Genomic DNA, 20379 nt, shown 5'->3' on the forward strand with positions numbered 1-20379 from the left:
TTCGTGGTGGTAGCATTACTACCCTTTTCTCTCCTTGTATTTTATCACTTTAACCACCTCTCAGTCATGACCATCTTCTTCCTCTAGACTTTTGAGCTGTGGAGCCACTTTGCATACTCTGCTCAGGTGATCTCATTAATTACCATGCACTGAATTATGCCTCCTGGCTGTGATACTTGAGTGGCTGTCTCAAGATTATTTTTTATCATAAGCCTCTTCCCCTCAAATCTTCTTTTTTCCAAGTTTTCCTGATTTTCAAAGATGGTACTAACTACCCAAGCATTCAAGCAATGCCACCTCCCATTTTCCTCTTTTCCTCCTCTGTCCATTTCACCATACAGCAAACAGAAGGGCCTTTCAAACTGAACGTCATCATGTTGCTCCCCTGCTGAAGATGTTTCCAAGGATTAAATTCTACATCTCTGCTCCAACTTTCAAGGTCCTATGATGTTTGATCTCCATTTTTGTATTCTGTTCCCATTCACCTAGCTGAAGCCTTCCTGGAGGTCTTCCACATCCTGAAGTCCATCAAGGTCTTTCTCACTTACAGTCTCTGCACTTGCTATTCCTATGACCTACAACCTTAGGAGTGAGAGCTAGGTGAGACCAGGGACCTGGAGTGCTCCTGCACCTTCTTTCTAGATGCCATGTTGCAGTATCAAGTAACAGAGAATGCCATGTGCTCCACGTGCTCCTGTGGGCTTCTGCCACTTGCTGTAGCTGTGCCCTGCTTCAGAACATACACAAGATGTGTGTTCTACATCACAGTGTTGGTCCTTCATGGACTCTGTATTGGTCCTTGGGTTCAAGAATCAGCATTCACAAATAATAGTGCACCCTTGGTGCTGCAGACATTATCTTCCAGAACCCTCTGGGCCAGTTGTTCTCAACCTTACTAATGCTGTGGCCCTTTTATACCGTTCCTCATGTTGTGATGACCCCCAGTCATAGAATTATTTCAGTAGTACTTTTAACTAATTTTGCTACCGTTATGGATAGTAATGTAACTATCTGAGATGCAGGATGTCTGGTAACTGACCCTATGAAAGGGCTGTTCAACCCTTAAGGTGTTGTGACCCACAGGTTGAGAACCATTGTTCTGGGCTGCATCTGTTTTGAATAGATGGTGAAGAAAGAGAGAGAATTTCTCTTTGTGGCTGATAGGGTTATATTTAATCTCTTTCTGTTTAATCTCCACAGGGTTTGGGGGCTCAGGAACAAGGAGCCACAGAACATATTAGAGTTAAAGTTAAAAATAACAACCTGGGACTTGGAGCTACAAACAATAATGAAGTGAGTGACTTCTGAGAATTTCTTTGCAGAGTTGAGTTGTGTCACCGTAAACATTGAAATTCATGCAAATAGATGGAATGGTTTTTAATCAAGAGTATGGTACCTGCTTTGGGTGAAGAAAGATATAAGGACACTTGGCTTAGCTTGTCCCAATCCTGTGACATGCATCCACCACCTTGCCTTGTCCTTCTGGATCCTTTACTTAGTTATGGCCTAGAGAAACACTCCTGCTTTATGGCTGAACTTTGTCAAAAGTCTTTTCAAAGAAATGTTCATTTCAGCACAGAACCAAGTTTTATCTTTACCTGTATTCTAATAGGAGTTTGTCTTAGACTGCGGGTGGCTTTGTGAGTGGGAGATGATGTAAGACAGTTGGCTTGTTTCCGATTGTTGGTGTCCCAGTTATCACATGTCCTCTTGAACACAGACTCTGCACTTGCAAGGTTAGTACCGACTGCTCCTGTTCATTGAGAGTTGGATTTGGGAGCTTTGATCCTGAACTCTGCTAGCTAACAGAATCCAGTAAAGAAACAAACAAACAAACTAGGAGAATGACCTTATGTAAATTGAATTTCTTAGAGTAATTTGGTATCTCTGACTAGAACAGCTAAGATTTTCTGGAGTAACAGCTAAAATTTTAGCCACTAAAGAAAGAGCTTCTGTAAGGTTAACTGTAAATGCTGTTTTGAGAAACACGCAACATGCTATACTTTCATTCTTAGAAGAAGAGCTCTGTTCTGTCGACCTATTTGTACACCTTAACTCTTAAGCTTTCTCAATAAGAAATGCTTATGTCAAGTTGTATGGGCAAATCCTGCTCAAACCTTGCTGCCCACGGGGTCATATTGTGGCGAGGTCATTCTTAGTGAACCTCTTGCAAGTAGGAGCTTGTTGATTCAGAGACTTAGGCTATTCTTCCATAGAGTTCTGTAAAGTTGCTGCTGACAAAAGTGTTCCAGTTCAGCAGAGTAGTCCACGCTGTGTTGAGCAAAGAGGAGGGCTGTGCTCTCACTGCTCTTGTCTACCATGTCCATGGTGTGGGTCTTTTCCGCCCTGCCCCCCAAGATTTATTTATTTTATTTCATGGTATGGGTATTTTACCTGTGCATATGTGTCTGTACCACATGCTTGCAGTACCCACGGATGTCAGAAGAAGGCACAGGGTCCTCTAGAACTGGAGTTACAGACAGATGTGAGCCACCATGTGGTGCTAGGAATTGAACCTGTGTCCTCAGCAAGAGCAGCCAGTGCTCTTATCTACTGAGTCATATCTCCAGTCCCCAATGGTCTCTGTGTGAGAAAATAATAATTTTATATTGCTTTAGTGTAATATTTAGCACACACTTTGCCCATTGCCATATACCTTTAAATACAGGTTTGAGCTTCCACGCAGTTCCTCTAAATATATGTATATTTTGTTGACTTTGTGATGCTGGGGACCAAACCTGAGACTTTATACATGCTAGGTAAGGACTCTACTTCTGAGCTTTGCCCTAGATGCTCCAGCTCTTGTATGGATCTGCTTAAATCTTATTTCAAGTTTATACTATTTCTTGAATCCAGTTAAATTTATTAAATAATATTTTGATGTCTGTCACAGGTGCCACAGTAGAGAGAGAAGCTCTCCAAAATGCTAAGCTTTCATTTTCCAAAGGAGCAGAGGGGTACACCCTTCTTTAAAAAGACTGACACCCATCTAGCTCACTCCAGTTACTTTATTCAAACATATGCAAGGTTAACTGGAGCTGGGAAGGGTTCCAACGACCAAAGTTATCCTGCTCTTGCTGCCCATGAGAGCAGACAACCCACACACATCTCAGTCATAATCAAAAGTAAGAACTCCAGGTTTGCCAGGAGTGTCTTAGGACCAAGGGCGGTGCAGCTGCAAGCTGTCATGGAGCACCAACTGTAGATTCTCCAGAGAAACAACATTTCTTCAAGATTTAAATAGGCTCAAAACAACTCCTCAGTCTCTGCTGATTAACACAAACATAACAAAGGCTTTGCTGAACATTTCTCTCAAAGCCAGACACAAAGGCTTTACTATAGATTTCACTACAAAATCATATTTTAATAAACATGTACAATTTCATTTTAACGGCCATTTCTGTTATATGTCTGTGTCAACAGTATAGTAAGCTTTGGGCTTGCCTCTCATCCTTTTTGGTGCTTCCAGGACAACTGGATTGCTCACCAGGATGACTTCAACCAGCTTTTGGCAGCACTCAACACTTGCCACAGTCAGGACACAGCAGGTAAGGCCACTAACACTACTGCCCCCCCCCCACATCCTAAGTGCGTCTCACTGTAGACCTTTCAGATCCCAGAGTTGGGTGATGGAAGCAGTTACCAATACTCAGTTCTGTGTATTTTAATGGTACTGTCACTGAATGAGCTTTTGCCCACTGATCCACCTTGCTGGTCCTAGAGACATTTTCAGTTGTCACAGCTATGGACATGTTACTGGTATATGGTAATGCCAGAACTGTGGCTGTACATCCTGCAGCATTAGATAGCTGTGCCCCACAGCAAAGAACGCCTAGTTTTCATGGAGGAAACAGCAGGGCATATTAAGAAGGGGCACATGGATGTGCTGATAGTCTAACCCTGGAAGAAGTGATGAAGAGGTTCACTTTATACTTCTTCAACTATATAGGTTTTAAATATATGATGTGCACATGTTATAATAAAAGAATTGTGAACATTACTTGTCTTTCTGGCAGACTTAAAGTAAAATATAGTATATGTAATTAATGCTTTGTAAAGACTAAAATGAAAGTTAGCTAATGAGTGACCAGTACAGCCTTTGGCTACCAGAGAGTTGGGCATCACTCAAGCATGAGATGCCTTTATCACCAGTGTCCTCATGGACCTTTGAACCTGGGATCCTTTTCTCAGAGATGCCCACACCCTATTCTTAGTGAGAGAAAACTGTTTTGCTCTGGGTTTGGCATTGTCACTGTTACTTAGTGCTTGGGCCTCAGAAAGTGCTTGTAGCTTTCAGGCCACAGAATCCATCCCAAGACCTGATCTGCTCCAAGACCTCAAAAAGTTCTTGCATGGGTTGTGTGGATAGAGAAGAGGTTCCACTTCCCCCAGTCTGATGATGTCACAATCACTGTTTACTAGGTGAGAGGTACCATTTTAGTAGTGTTGGGACCCTGTCTCACTCAGGACTGGTCTTCTTTGTCCTACACTGATGGCTGAAGCTAGGCAGCGTCACTGCAACAGCCCCTCTTGGAATGTTTAAGTAAGAGCAGGAAGTGGGCGTTCCAAAGGACCCAGAGGACTGAGTTGTTTGTCAGGAAGGCTGTGACTGACTTCACAAATGACACTTGCCTTCTTCATCCTCCTCCAGGGTTAATCTCCATGGGCTTCCTTTTCCTTGGTGCCCAAACCTGGGAAAATTTTAAATGTCAAAGCTGCAGCTGTCCACCTGTAGATAACTCCTGTCCAGACCACTAGAGGGAGCCAGTAGCCCCGCAGCCCTGATGATGCATTTAGAGAAGTTTGTCTGTGGCTCCACTGCCGTCCAGAACTGGAAGGCGCCTTCAGAAGATTCCTTTAGGGAAAGCCTGTTCCCAGGACAGACCTGGAGAGCTAACAGGTTATTTTCCTTTTCTGAATGCAATGTCTTCATCCACATGAATTTTTTTATCAGTCATGCATTGCTTGCATTCAATGGTAGATGGCATAGGAATCTAGTGTTCTTTTGTTGTTAAGATCCCTTAATAAATTCAAACTGTTTGCCTTCTAGCTAAGCAGACTTTTTGTGTTTTCCTCTTGTAGAACACAATAATCAGAATGTTCTTTTAAATTTCATTTTTAAAAGTTACCTTGTTTCACACACTTAGGTGTGGTAGGTGTTCCAGCACGTGGGAGGAAGAGGTGGGAGGGTCCCAAGTACAGTGTTAGCCTCGTGTAAATTGTCAGTTCATAGCCAGCCCGTGTTACACAAACAGGGTGGAGAGAGAGTTGTCAGTAAAGTACTGTTGCACAAGAGTGAGGACCTGAGTTCAGATCCCCAGCAACCATGCCAGAAAGACTAGTGTGTGACTGTAACCCCGGTCCTGGGGGAGCAGAGACATGAGAACCCCTGGAGCTCATTGGCCAGCCCCGTTACCAGTCAGTGAGTTCTAGGTTCAGTGATAGACCCTGTCTCAAAAAAATGAAGTGCAGCAAGATGTAGAAAGACACCTAACATCGTCCCCTGGCCTCCATGTGCATGTGCACACTTTCACACACATGCAGACATACACATGAACAAGTGTATAACCCTACATACAGACACAGGTGCATGTACACACAGGAAAAGCTATCCTGTCTCACTCAGGCATACCCTGACAGGTTCACATTAGCATTTTGATGGCACTTTCTCATAGTAACCGCATATCAACCTTCTGAACTTTGCCATTCGTCATTTTAAATGTTTTGGGATGGACACTGGAGTGCTGAGAAGCGGTGAGGTGCAAAGTTGTGTTTTGAAGCAGCGTCTTCAAGTTCTCCTCACATATCCCTGGAAGAATTTTGAAAGTGTGCTCTGTCACACACTTTTAGATCAACACCCAAAAGATTTTAAAGCCACAAGTACATTTCCAAAGGATGTAATTTCTGTTTCATGGAGAAAATATTGACATTTTAAGGAAAATTATGCCATCACTTTCAAATGTGCCCCATGTGCTGGAAATGGCATTTAGATTTAACACTTTTGTAGCAACCCTAAATACCTGTAGTGAATGCCAGATGCATCACAGTTTGATATCCATTGTCTCTGAAGTATGCAAATACATACCTCTGTAGGGTCTGAGAGACTCTGTTTCATAATTCCTTTTCTCTGAAATAACATTTCCATTTCATATTGTATTTTATGTTAATACATTTTTATTCATAAACTTTTTTTTAAAATATTTGTTTGTGTTTTGAGTTAGAGTCTTACTAGGTAGTCCATGGTGGCCTTACAATTCATGATCGTCTTGCCTTACCCGCCCCCCCCCCCCAATACTGTGATTGTAAATTTGCACCACTGTGACCAACCTTACACCCTTTTTCAGTTGGTCCCATTTCTCTGCCACAGCACAGACAGAACATTTTGTTTCCTAGTGATCTTAGCACTCAGTACAGATGTTTTCCTTTGGGTTAAGTCGCCATAGTAATTAGTGGATTACTATTAGGACAACTAGAAAACGCATTGTGAATTCCAACAAATACTTACGAATAAACCAGGGAAATCTCTGGCATTGTGTCTTGATAAGATGAGTGGAGAGGCTGGTTTTGATGAGAAGATGGGGCCCTATTTCTCATATTTGGGTTCCTCATTGATCATAGGAAGAGACACTTTAGTGGGCTGGAAACACGGGAAAGGAGAGCATGTGGATTGTGCCCTCAGCTCAGAGATAAACTGATCCCCTGAGCTCAATCCAGACTCAGGCATCCTTCCACAGGGACATTTAGACTCAGAAGGTACCTCCTGAACTGAGAGCAGCTCTGGTAGACCACAGCACAGTGGTTTAAGGGGATGAGCTCTCAGTAACCCATGCTGAGCACTGTCTCAGAGCAAAAGCACCGTCTTCACAGTCCCCAGCCTGCTCTGCTTCACGCTCTGTTTTGAAAGTACTAGGAACTCCTGGGGAGATCATGGCTACCTAAGATGTGGCTCAGTGATCATGTTGGAATCAACCCACCATTCTTTACTGCAGGTGATTAAATGATATTTCAGTAGCAGGCTGTGTCCAGCGTGAGCTCAGGCTTTTGGGTTACCTTGGTATTGTACTACTGTGAATTAGTGCCATGAATATTCCTATCTAAATTTTGGTATGAAGACATATATTTTCATTTCTCTTTTTTAAGGGTTTTATAGGCTAAAGAGAGCCTTGCCTGATTTTCAATTTAAAAAAATCCCAGTCCTTTGCTAACAGTTTAGTAATAAATGATGACAGTCCTATAAAAGCGTATATAAAAAAGCTCTTTGGCTTTTTGTGAAGAGAATGAGTTACATGGTGTTTGATGTTTTTCTTCCTTCTAAAGATTCCTCAGACAACAAGGAAAAGAAATCCTTTAGTCTTGAAGAAAAATCTAAAACCTCCAAAAACCGGGTTCATTATATGAAATTCACGAAAGGTAAGAGCAGGCCTTCACTTGTTGAAGTGTGTATGTTGGCACTGGGTTTCCTGGGGCATTGTGACTCTCGCCCAGCGCTGCAGCACTGGCTGCTTGTCTAAAGTTCTGAATGGGGAGGACTGGGAAGCCTGGTGGATTGATCTGTAGCAGCCCTGGGTGGCGAGGGCTCAGTGTGACTTGTATCTTATTAAAGTGCAAATTGAGGTGTAGTAGCACCAAGAGCAGGTCAAATGTGGGCTGCAAATGAAAGTCAGTGTTCTGTTTAGAGGAAATGGGAATGCTGCGTAGCTAGATCAAAAAATAATTTAAATTTTCTGTTCTTCTACTTTACAGCTTTTACACTCTTTTTCAGGTCTTAGTAGTTATGGTGCATAGTTTCTGTTTTGACATTTTGGCTTTTTAATTATATCAGAAATCTTCACTGTAATGACATATAGTCCCAAGGTGACCCTTGTAATAGTCTACACAAGTTCTCCATCTCATGGAGTATTACTATAGGCATCCCATGGCCATGGCCAGGGTGGTGTTAAGAAACAGGCCACTTGAAAATTGGGCAGTAAACCCTGTGCCTTCTCATCACACCCTTCCTAGGCCGCCTTCCACCTTCCCATGCAGCTCATTGTGAGTGCAGCTGTTCTCTGTAGCCATTAGGTGGCACTCGTGTACCGATGAGAAGCCTTTACTTTTGCGGAATGGCCACAAGCTACCTATTACATGCTGTACTTCATGTATGTTAGGTGTGATGGTTACTGTTTTGTGACATCCAGCCACTATTTGATTGTTCTTTGGTATATTGGATGTGTGTTTCTGCCTCTGTGCCAGGGAAGGTATATCTCTTTGCCTTGGTCTTGGCACCTGGGGGATTGCTTAACTCCCATAACCTGCCTGAGTAGCAGTGAGAGGCAGTCTGTTGATAGTGGCTGTCTTTAGGGCCAGGACCTCGACAGGTATAACTGTGCTTGGAGGAAGGGAAGGGCGCCGCAGAGGCTGGAGTTCAGGGGCAGAGTGACTTCCAAGCACTGTGGGAAGAGACCTGGAGGCTCCTCCCTTCCCCACATGGGGTTTTACTTGCTCCTTTGTGCTATCCCTTTCTTTTTCTCAAGAAACACTCTTTTGTTGGAAGCCTAAGAGGCCTCTAGCCAGGGCTTATCTCTACCACACCATAACCTGCTGCAGGACAGAAAACCACTTTACTGTCCTCCTGGTCCTTTGGGGTGAGGCATGGCAGCCCCCTAAACAGCCCTACTTTTTTCATCAGACACCGTAGGAAGGCTAGAGCCGCTGCAGAAGGCTGTTGCAGGGCACACAGTGAAATTCACTTTTGGATGGCATGCGGCCTTCCCCTTCCCACCCAGTGTGTGTAGTCTGCTTGGTGCCGTATGCCTTCATTTCCCTCACACAGTGAGGAGGTGTGCATAGTTTTCAGCCTTGCTCCTGAAGAAAGGAGGCCTTGGAGTACAGAGAAGGAAGAGCTGGAGGTATATTGTGCTAGAGGAAAAAGAGGTGTCAGGAGATAGAGGACCCAAAGGCTGGAAAAGAGTGAAAGTCCAGGTAGTATAGGAAACAGCAGGTACCACCATCTGCACTGTCCAGTGGAAGTTGGTGTTACAGTTCTTTTAATTTCCTAAAAGCTGTTTCTTTTCACTTGGCCTTGTCTCTGGGTGTGATGATAACCATAAACTGTTAGATTGTTCTAAAGGAGCCTGTCTGGGTCAGAGGAAACTGGCTTCTGGCTACTGCTCTCCCAGACACATCCCGAACTGTTTCCCTTCCTTCAGATTCTGTTTCCTCTTCTGTAACATGAGGAGGTATTTGCAAGCTGCCATGAAGCCCAGCTAGACTCTGCTCTGTGGTTTGTGAGATGTGACTTTAATGTTCACAATCAAAGTTTCTCTCTAGTTCCTTTTGCTAATGAGGATGAGTCACGTGGTAAGTCCCTGTGTGTCCAGAAAACGAAAATGTAGGTGGTGCTCTGTATAGCCTGCTCAGGGCCTTCCCAGAGCAAGGGCTGGCCCTTGTGCTGGTGCACACCTTTAGTCCCAGCACTGGGGAGGCAGAGGCATGCCAATCTGCATCCAAGGCCAGTCTGGTCTACACAGTGAGTTCCAGGCTAGCCAGGACTACATAGTGAGATCCCTGGCCAGAGCTGTAATATCTGCTGTTGGCTAAATGCTGCCTACATCATTTTAGTCCTGATGCATAGTTACTCCTTTGTGTAGCTTCTACTTGATTTTGAGTTGAAATAATTTAAATATAAATTTTAAGTTACTGTCATCCATATTTGTTTAAAATCTAGCTCCGCCCACAGTAAGACCATGGTTGTAAGGGGCATTGCTTTTTTATTTAATTTAGTCTTGTTGACTGGAGCTACCCAGAGAAACCTGTTTTTAATTTACAAATATATTTACTAAGCCAGCAATTCTTTAGGGAGGCCAAGTGATATTTCATCGATCTTATATCTATGTGTTATAGCCTTATTTGCTTCACAGGTGCCAGACTGGAGGATGCAGTTGGCATTTGTCGACTTGGAGTTACACTTCTCTCAGTGACCCCTGTGATCACCTGGAAAAGCTGATAACCATGATTGATAGCTATCCGGAATGCAGCATTCCTCTCTGAAACCCTACACCCAGCCTTGCATGGACTTCCTTATGTCTGTTTGGCTCCTGGAAGCCTTTCTTCCTGGTTCTTGAGATATAGTTGTAGCTGAGCTGGAACAGCCACAGCTAGACAGACAACATGTTTTCTGCCTTGTTCAGTTTTTCTGTTAGTCATTTTGTCAAAGATCTAAATTGGTTAACAGTTTTTGTTGTGATTCTGCCACAGTTCTGAAGCTACTATCCTTTCAAAGTTAATTTTTACTATGTGTATTTCATCCAGGAGTGGCCACAAATTCATCATGTACATAAGTGATTCAACCAGGACCATTAGTTGACTCTTAATTTCAAGATTCCACCATCTTCCCATTTCACTCACTTACAGGTTTCTTCTTTAATGGCCTCTAACTCTCATTTCTTTCTGTGTTCTTGTTTTCCAGATTAAATCCAGAACAATTCCTATACAGCCCTAGTTTCTACATTTACTTAAGTGAACTTTGCTAGAGGATAGAAATCCCTGACCCAAGAACCCACACCAGAACCTAGAAACCCCAGCACCTCTGTTGAACACTTTTTCTGGCTTGGCAACTTCCCTTTGGGTCTGAGATTTGTTTTGTATCTCGGTGTGTTCTTCTTTCACATACTAGTTGTAAATTGTGGCTCCATGTTCTCTCCTTTGGCCTTTTGCATTTAGTGAAATTATTATAAAAGAGGCATGACTTTATGTTTCTTTTAGGATAGCTCCTCTTTTTAGGGGCCGGGTTAAAGGTCAATGGTTTGGGGTTTTTTGCTTGTTTGGGCGTTGGGTTTTTTTTTTTTTTTTTTTTTTTTTCCACTGTATGGCACACTGGCTTAGAATGTTTGAACCTCGTATCTCTGCTGACTGAGTGCTTGGATTACAGTGTGCCTCATCATGCTTGGTTTCTCATGCTCATTCTAAACCAAGTTATGCTGACTCTTTTCTGGGATACAGCTTCCACAGTGAATGTGCTTTGCAAGTAGGAAATGGATTGCACTGGTGATGGCTGAGGCTAGGGCTCTACCTCACAAGAAGCTGTCCACTGCTCACTGCTGCAACTGCAAGTTGTCTTTGCTACCTCTCTAGTTTTATTGCCTATGCTATTGTTTGTGATAAGCATCACTCTATTCTTATGTGGATTCTCCTGGGGCTTTTTGAATGGGGGTTCTGTTGAATCTGAAGTGCTAGCATTGGCTTCTGGTGAGAGGAAAGCAACACTGGGAACCTTCCCATCCCTCAGGAACAGGTTGTGCCAACTGCACCATCTTTTCCGGTACCACTGCCTCTGAAACTGGTTCTGGCGCCTGGTTTTGCATCAAACTGAAGGGTGTTTTGTTTTTTCAATTTTATGGAGTCACTGAGCAGTGTCATATTTGAATGCCCCAGTGCTAATCGGTGAACCAGAACCTTCTAGGTCACGACATTACTTTGTCAAGTCAGTTTGCTGCAGAAAACCAAGACCGGTGAGCTGGTGACTGGAACTTGGCTTCCAGCTAGAAACCCCGATTCCTGTATGTGACCTGACCTCTCGTCCCAAGCTTAGCAGGCTTCACATGGAGAGTTGAGTTTTCAGATGCACTTTCCTTGAAGTTGATGGATGGGAATGGATTTGGCTGACCGCTCACAGGGTACTGTTGGGGAGAAGTAGAAATTTCAAAGTGAATTTCCAGCTAGTGGTTTGTGGGTTTTTAATAGGAATCGTAGGTTCTTTGGACACTGCTCTTACCAGCCATTTAGTCCTTGTTGCTGCCACCATGTGGCTTTCTTTTTAACTGGTAGAGCTGTTACAAATAAGAACATTTTAAAAAGAGACGTTGAGCTTTGATTCGCTTGATGCTTTGAAATTTTCAGTTAGTTATTATTGAGATCCTGTGTGTCAAAAATTAGTGAATATGTGAACATTAAAAGGGTTTGAGGTTATGTGCCTATCAGGATTTTCAGTTTTGCATTTTGTAACCATCAGTAAAATCACTCTTTCTCTTTGAAGGGAATGGGATTGTTTTGCAGATAGTGAACTCAGAGACCCCCCCCCCCCCCCCCCCCCCCCCCCGGTAAGTCCTACCCTGATGTCACAGTCAGGAGGAGGGTCACTTCTGAGTAGACCTTTCTGTGCAGTCTGTGTTCTGGGCTTGCAGTCAGGAGGGGACTGGACAGTTCTGGTGCTAAGACAGTCACTGAAGCTTTGATTGTAGTCTGTGGTGCGCTCAGAGTTGTAATGTGAGGGGTAGGAGTCAGCAGCTGACCCTCTGCTACCAGCCTTCTTTCTTTCTGGGGTGACTTTTTTTTTTTCTTGGTTTTTCAAGACAGGGTTTTTCTGTGTAGCTTTGCACCTTTCCTGGAACTCACTCTGTAGCCCAGGCTGGCCCCAAACTCACAGAGATCCACCTGTCTCTGCCTCCTGAATGCTGGGATTAAAGGCGTGCACCTCCACCGCCCAGCTTGAGTGACATGTTTTTACTTGTGTTTCTCATTTCGAAATGAATGGTCTTACTGAAAAGCTCTGTGTTGTTTCTAGGGAAGGATCTTTCTTCTCGGAGTGAAACTGACCTGGACTGCATTTTTGGGAAAAGGAAGAAGAAGAAGATTGCTCAGGTACCCAGCTGTGGGTTGTGATGCTGCTGTTTGTGTGTTCTCTTTCTTTCTCTTCCCAAGGGTATGGAAACATCACAGACAACTACATGCCTCCCACTCCCACCCTTAGCCACTAGATCCTGGGAGCGGATGAGCAGTGGGTACACCCTCCATTGCACATTACGGCTGGTTTCAAAACTAGAAGATACAAATGAATCTGTAATTCATAACCCTAGTGATTCCATCGGGCTGTATATTGCTCAAAACTTTGTACTATTTCCAAATGTAAGAGACAGCCCTGTATGACATTCTGATGTGAAAACACTAGAGATTTTAGCTGGATTTCTGGGGATGGTGAAAACTTGTTTAATCTAACAAAATCTGGACTATATAGTTAACTAGTTCCTCAGTGAATGTGGTGTGTCATGCTTATGTTCCTTTATTGGTTCCTAGCCAAGGTCCGTGGTCACCGTAGACCAGAAAGACACCTTTCATTTGTCTCTAGCATTTTTCCAGACTGGTGGTAGTAGATACTTGTTGCTGAGTATTATGTTTAGAAACTTGAGAATTGTCTGTGATGAGAGACTGTGCTAAGCAATTCCTTTGCAGGTTAGGGCTGGATCCCTGGGTTCCCTGGCCCCTCTCTGCCCCACTCTTTAAGCAGGGTGAGCATTGAGGAAGCTATTTTCTAGGGTTCCCTGTGGCCTGCTAAGACTCATGGATGCTGAGTTATGTGGAAGTTGGCCGGTCCTTGGTGGTGATGTGTTCTGGTAGTGAAAGAAAATATTTAATTTTTTTGAGGAGTTGATATAATAGGTAAAGCAGAGTTAGGATCTCCAGAGCACACATAAAAAGCCAAGTGGGCGTAGTAGCCCACCTGTAGGGTAGTGTGGGGGTGAGGACACATGCCACGGGGAATCTCTGGGCTATGCTGGATAGTCAGACTGCCTGAGATAGCAAACTGAATGAGAGACTGTGCCTCAGTATGTAAGGTGGAGAGCAATCGAGGAAGATGCCCGAAGTCAACCTCAGGCTTCTGTTCATTGGTACACATGCGTGAACAGGCAGACAGACGTGTGCACATGCACACACACACCACACCACTCATATGAGAAAGATTTTTTTCTTAGTCTCTGTAGCTGATCCAGGTGAGGACTGCAGTGTGAGAAGGCACCTGAGTTAAGAACATCAGGGCAGCTCTGAAACACAGTTGTACCAAGAGAGCAGCTCCAGGTGACCAGGTTTCACAAACCTCCAGGTTCCACACAGTCACCAGTGGAGCTTGCCAGCCTGCAAATTCTGCAATCTGTCTGTCTGTGGAGTATCTGGGTGTTATTAGTCCATGTCCACATGAGATAGACCCATATGGATAGCCACATACATGCAGAAAACATTCTGTCTAACTGTGCTTCGGACAACCAACAAAGGTTTCCCTATGCAGAGTCCTTCTGTCGTGGATGTGTGTTGGGTTTGCCTTTGAGTTCTGGGTACAGCTGCACCTTCCTTGAATAGCGTTGCTAAGAAACCTTACCGTGTTACTTACAGCAGTTTGCACAGCCAAGGGCAAAGGCCTTTGATCAGATTGCTTTGAAAATACTGCTTTTGGCTCCTCTTCTCAGTTGGGTCATTGTGTTTTCCTCCCTTGACCTTCATAGCAACATTGGCTTGAATTTATGTTTTGCCAAACATTGTGCCTGATGATTTCATTGTATCTAATGAAGAAATCGATCTACTGTATTGTACATGTGGACTTTTTCATCTGTCAAATACTTGTAGGCAGTGAACAACTTAAAAGAGAAAAAAGACTTGTATCCAGTTCTGGGTTCCCAGCTTGTGCTCCATCCAGTATGGAACTTGGTAGGGGAGTCAGTAAATAGAAATTTCATTGTACTTCCTCTTTTAAAAGTTGGGCTTTAAATGATGCCTTGCATACTGGTATTAGAAATGTCTTTTCTTTTAGGAGGTATTCATCAACCTGCCTTTTATGCCAGGTATCATCTACTGGTGTCCATAGCTGCTTCTTGAGAGGAGATTATTGAATGAATACTTGCTTGTGCGGCTTTATGTTTTAAAAGATCAGTTTGTAGAATTTGGCTTCCAGACATTGTGTCTAGGCTAGAGTGTTTCCCAGCTGCCCTGTTTCTTGTTGACGTGGAAGAAAGCATCTGTCTCCCCAGGCCTCTGCTCTGATCTGTCTGATGACTTGATTGATGCTGTAGCGTCTCTTCCAGCTGTGGAGGCTGCTGGGAGGGCACAGTTCTGGCTGCATCCAGCTGTTCAGAAGAACCTGCTTAAAGAGGGAAGGACCACCACACACTGCCAGTTACTCAAGAGATATGTTAATAAAATACCCTGTGCTTGCACCTGTCTGGTTTTCAAGTTCTTCCTTTCTCCAATCTGGTGCTATATTACTTGGAAAGCAATGAAGCTGAAGCAGGGTGCTCCCTAAATTGGATCTACCTGCATCCTCCATGGAAACAAAGAAATGACCTAATGCACTGAATTGAAATTACTTGGGCCTCAAGAGAAGCTTGTTGCTGCTAGGAGTTATGTGTATGTTCTCAGTAGGAGGGTTGAGAGGGGTGCTGGAGGGTGTCTGTTCTCCGTGTGTGTGTGTGTGTGTGTGTGTGTGTGTGTGTGTGTGTATACATGTGCATGCAAGCACACGCATGTGTCTCCCACAGTTCGCAGTAGATTGAAGTGGAGACACTGGAAAACAAATTCCATTAGTTCCTATCTGGTTGAACTTCCTGATACTCCCTAGTTTGTTCCCCCTCTCATTTTTTTCCCTCCCCCACCTTCCCAGTTTCCTTCCTCCATCCAGCTTATTTCCTGACTCAGCCTTATCACTAGAGAAAATACTCCGAAACCATATCGAGGGTTGGAAATGTGTTACTAACAGTCTCACTTTGTTTCTTTAAACAACAGGCCTCTGGCATAGGCTCTTGGCAAGTAATTATCCGTGTCTTCACCATATGACCTGACTGAATTAGAACCCTGTGTATTTCTTGTGTACACTTACAATGTCTAATTAATGATGGCTTTCTTTGCACAACTTCTTTGAAGTCTGTTCACTTATTTTATGTTGCACATCCATTAGATCTGAAAACTGCTTGGACCCCTTTTCTGTTGCTTGATTGGATTCATGGGGCATTTTAGACCTTTTTCCCCCCTGGTTGGTTGCAGTACCTTAAATCTCTTATGTGAAAAATGATTACAAAAATAAGAATTTTTCAAAAAGTTAAAATAGTTCTTACTTAAAATGTCTTTAGATTGGAGGCTTGTTTGTCCATTCATTCTGGACCCCATGCTAATAATCTGTACTAATGAGCTATGTTGAATTTGGTAAGTAATTTAAAGGATGTGGCTCTCTCTTTCTGTAGCATCTTATGCCCATTTTGGTCATGCCCACTCTGTCCTCACTGCAGAGGACATTCCTAATGCTAAGAACCTTTCAGTTAGAACAAATCTGGCTTAAGCCCATAAACATGCAATATAATCACCTGAGTTCTACAATTGATTCTTCTCCTCAGTAATGATTTTCATAATATTTGTCACCATTTGACCATTGATAACAGAATCCAGATTCAAATAGTCTAAGTTGGAAGTTTTGGTCCAAACTCTTACCTTTTGAAGATAAATTAATGAGATGTGTAAAGTCTTGTTGAATCATTAAATCAGAGGGTAACCAAGGCCGAGACCTGCAGCATGGCATTGGCCTGAATGTGGGCAGGTGCTTGTGGAAGGGTTATGCCTTTCTCTTGTTGGTTGCCTGCAGCCTGGCTTGTGGCCTTTGGGCCTGGGTGCCATAATGTAGAGAGAGAAGTGGTCAGAGACATATCTGTGAAAAGGGTTTCTGGGGTGTGTGCTGTGCACTGGAAGAAGTAGCAGAATTGGGTGTGGTTTGCAGATGAGCACAAAAGGGAGTTTGTGCGGATGATGGGGAGCCCGTGAGGACAGCTGCTCAGGGAGTGAAGCAACACAGATAGACCACTGGCTAGCAGCTAAGGATGCAGCTGTGATCTGTTTCCTGCAGGAAGTGTTGTACAGGTAAGAGTGAACAAAAGGCCTGTGAGCCCTCAGCCCTAAGCTTTAATTCTGGAGGACAAGCCCTGGGAATCACCTTTGCTGCTGGTATCCAAGGTGGTTCACATTTTCCTGAGCTGCCAGCAACCATTACTTGGTTTTTCTTGTTTCTCTTAGTGGACAACTGGGTTTTGTCCACTTACTTTCTTTCTCCAAAGGGCGGATGTAAAAGATCTTGAAATGGTTGTTCAAGAGAATGAGTGTCAAGGGTAAGGTAGTTGTCTCAGATACTCCTAGTTTATCTGTAAACTCTGTTTTCTTCCCTCTAATAAGAGTGCTGAATTATATGTTCTAGTAGCAGGTTCTGTTTGCCACCGAGGGCCTCAGCAATGCATTCCATTCCACCTGCTCTTACATGTTCACCCTTGTCACCTTCTCATAGGACAGTGGAGGCCAGCTCCCCTTCCCCAGCCTTAGGTGGCTGTGGTTTGCTTGCAGCCAATAGGCTGGCTGTGAGGATGCTGCACAGCTTTGGAGGTTGTATGAGTGAGAACAATTGCTTGGAGCCTTGAGGTAAGTAGTCATCCCCCTTGAACTGCTACACTGAGAAACCAGGACCCACATGGAGTCCCTGGTCTTGCTCATGGCAGGAAAGGCTACTTAGAACTAGGAGCAGAGGCAGACTTTGAGGGCTTCTGGCACAGAAAAGACCTCCAACTCCAGTGCCCGAGGGGTCCCTGCTCACCAGTGTGACTGAGTAGTCTTTGAGTCAAGGGAATGAAGGAAACCATGAAGATTCTAAGATGCATAGAACTGCATCTCCTGTGCTGGGCTGACAGCAGTACATACTCCCTGAGCAGACAGAGAGCACTTTTGTGTCTGCCCTGATAGACTGCTAGGTGTATCTTTGGCTTTACTGGGAAGCCAGGAAGGCTGGGAGTTTTCTATGCTTATGTATGGAATTGTATAGCCTGCTGCTTCCTCCGTCTGTCAGTGTGTTAAGCATGTTGTCTTCTGGCTGTGAATAGCTAAATCTGCTCTCCTTTGCATTTGAACTCTGCTTCCTTGTGCACTAGTGCCTGCCAAAGGCCTCAGGATGGAGACCCTTGGACCTTGTGGCTCGGGGGTTGCATGGCAGGATGTGGGCTGGAATTGGCCATGGCGGTACTTACTAACTCTGGATCCAGGAGAAATCATTACACTGAGCAAGAAGCATTGCAGAGCTGCTTTTTCTATCGAGCCCTGCCTTGGGTAAAGGAAGAAGAGCAGGCTATTGACTTTTAGGTGTCCGTGCTATCTGTTAATCACAGAGGATAAATTACTGCTTCTCAGACACAGGAAGGTCTACCTTGGCTTGAAGGCGCTTGTGCTGTTCTTTTATTTGTACTGGTAGAGGCTCACTTCTGGCCGGTTGCTCCTTGGGGGTTTTGTTAAGGACTGAAGGGAAACTGAAGGGCACTCTTTTGATTTATCTCCTATCCTTTCCTTTTGGTCACTCCACAGGGCTAAAATAGCCGAGTTGGCTTTAATATGTCGCCATTAGAGACCAAACATTAGCTGCAATAAACCATCATGCCTCACAATGAAAAATGTCCCCTGATTGGCTAATTAATCAGTCAAAGGGGATGACATGGCTCTCGGCTTGAGGGACTCTGCTAGAGAGAAACAGGCTGGTGATAAATGGTTTTCCAACAAATTCATCTATCAGGGAAACTTAGTCATTTTTTAACTACAGTTTGTGTGACTGCAGGTTTTTCTCAACTTTTTCTTTTCTGCTGCTCTTGCTGTTTAGGCAGCGTTTTTGTGTTGTTGATAGAAAAGTCTGGGATTTTAGAGACGAGAAAATAAATGCTCACTACCTACTCATGTCTGTTAGACTCGTTGGTTTTGATTGTCTGGGTTTACTCATAGGTGAAGTCGGACAACTTTCCACATAATAATTTGTGTGATTATCCTTTCCTGGCTTCCTTCAGAGTTCTTCTCCAGACTATGGTTCCCACTGCCTGAAGCTGAGTCCTGGCCCAGTGCTGTTGGCAGTCACTTACCCTTTCCAAGTTCACATTTTCTCATCTTTAAATGAGTGCCAATGAGGGGCTCCCCTGCCTGGGTGTGTGAGTGAAGGAGGTCACCTGTATAGCATCTGCAGCAGTGGCCAGCACATGGAATGGACTTTTTGAATGCCCGCTGTTATTTTCTATCAGTTAATATTGATATTAAGTTATGATTTAATATTCCACCCAGTGGTGCGGAAATGTTAAGCTGTTTGACGTAGCTCACAATGAAAATCAGCCTTCCTCTCCTCTGCTGCTCCAGCTTCCTGGCCTGCTCCCACGTCATCTTCAGTCCTTTTACCTTCGTATGTTAGTATCAAATCTTATATTGACATTTCTTCCATTTTTTTTTTCAAACTTGCCTTATAAATTTTATTCTCAATTAGAATAATTTCTTCCCTTGCTGAAGTGTATCTCTCAGTACCCTGGAAAGTAGCAGGATATTCCCAGAGCCTCCAGGGAAGGAGGGTGAGAAAATGTGCTGGGGACTGGGAAGGCCTGCTTTCCCAGCCTTCTTGTCCTTGCCTCTCAACAAGCACATAGCTGCTTCTTGCTGTTACTTCTCTCGCCCACTCAGTTCTGTGATAAAGACCGAAAAACCCATCCCTATTCAAGCAGCCAAGATAGGAGATTCTGGTCACAGTGGAGAGGGAGGTGAAGGGAGCAAAAGCCATTGTGGCCTGCTCAGGGCCTGCTTCCTTGCTGTATCCCACGGCCCCTGAGCATCTCCCTCATCTGCTGGTGCCTGTACAGAGCTGATCACGGAGCCTTGAGCACAGTGGTTCTTCACTGACAATGTGCTTCTCAGGACCATATTGTTAGTCTGAGGTCAGATACTGATCCACAGGATGGTGCTGGGTTCTACAACCATATCCTTGCCCACAAGGATGAAGGAGTAGAGGTGCATGGCATGGTGCTGTCACTGTGGGCTGGATGGGGAGGGAGAGGTTGAGAGTTGCTGGAAGGAATCTTCACAAAAGCCTGAGTGGGAGGCCACCCATTGACATTTCTGGGTGCTGTGACATCTGGATCTCTCTTGGTAGATTAGGCTTTGGGCCTTTTTATATCTCAAGTTACTACTGGTGGTGTTATTAGGTGCTTATACTTTTACAACTATGTAAACTGTACTCCCTGCTAAGTCAAATATTGTTCTGGACTATTTCTGCAGTTTTGTTGTTTTCTGATGGAAACGAGGCTACTGTGACTTGCTCTCAGCACTGTAGGTGCTGTAGCCCCTTTTTACTCTTTGTGGGTTGCTCTGTCAACATCTGTCAGCTAGATGTGATTGCTCAGAGGACCTCCCCACCTGTCACCTCACTGGGACTCCCTGCTGGCTGCTCACATGCAGCTTACCTCTACCTTGCTCCTTGTCCTGAGTTCATTTCTGTAGCCTTTTCTGTTGCTTGATTGGATTCATGGGGCATTTTAGACCTTTTTCCCCCCTGGTTGGTTGCAGTACCTTAAATCTCTTATGTGAAAAATTTCCAATTTTCCTATGTCCTTGCTGTACTTTGGAGGAGAGCTTGGATTTATTTTCTAACCTTCTGTTAAAAATCTTCAGTTTAGCCCTTAACGTTTTTATTCTTCTTCCTTATTTCCAAATGTCATTTTGTTTCTGTTTCGTGGATTCAGTACATTCCCTAGTCACCAGAGACATTAGGTATTGAGATTCAGAGTGTTTCTGTCTTTTCTCTGAATTCCTCTG

At 44.0% G+C, this 20379-nt stretch overlaps 1 protein-coding gene across 1 annotated transcript in view; it reads left to right on the forward strand.

The window, feature by feature from the left end:
- Positions 1 to 20379, forward strand: part of Pinx1 (PIN2 (TERF1) interacting telomerase inhibitor 1) — a 59483-nt gene that overhangs the window by 3922 nt on the left and 35182 nt on the right. The window contains exons 3-6 of the mRNA XM_036198557.1: positions 1201 to 1293; positions 3470 to 3548; positions 7318 to 7410; positions 12542 to 12618. Of these exons, the coding sequence (XP_036054450.1) occupies positions 1201 to 1293; positions 3470 to 3548; positions 7318 to 7410; positions 12542 to 12618 (342 nt within the window). The remainder of the gene's footprint in view (positions 1 to 1200; positions 1294 to 3469; positions 3549 to 7317; positions 7411 to 12541; positions 12619 to 20379) is intronic.

This window comes from Onychomys torridus, chromosome 9 (genome assembly GCF_903995425.1).
Source record: "Onychomys torridus chromosome 9, mOncTor1.1, whole genome shotgun sequence".
Lineage (NCBI taxonomy): Eukaryota > Metazoa > Chordata > Mammalia > Rodentia > Cricetidae > Onychomys > Onychomys torridus.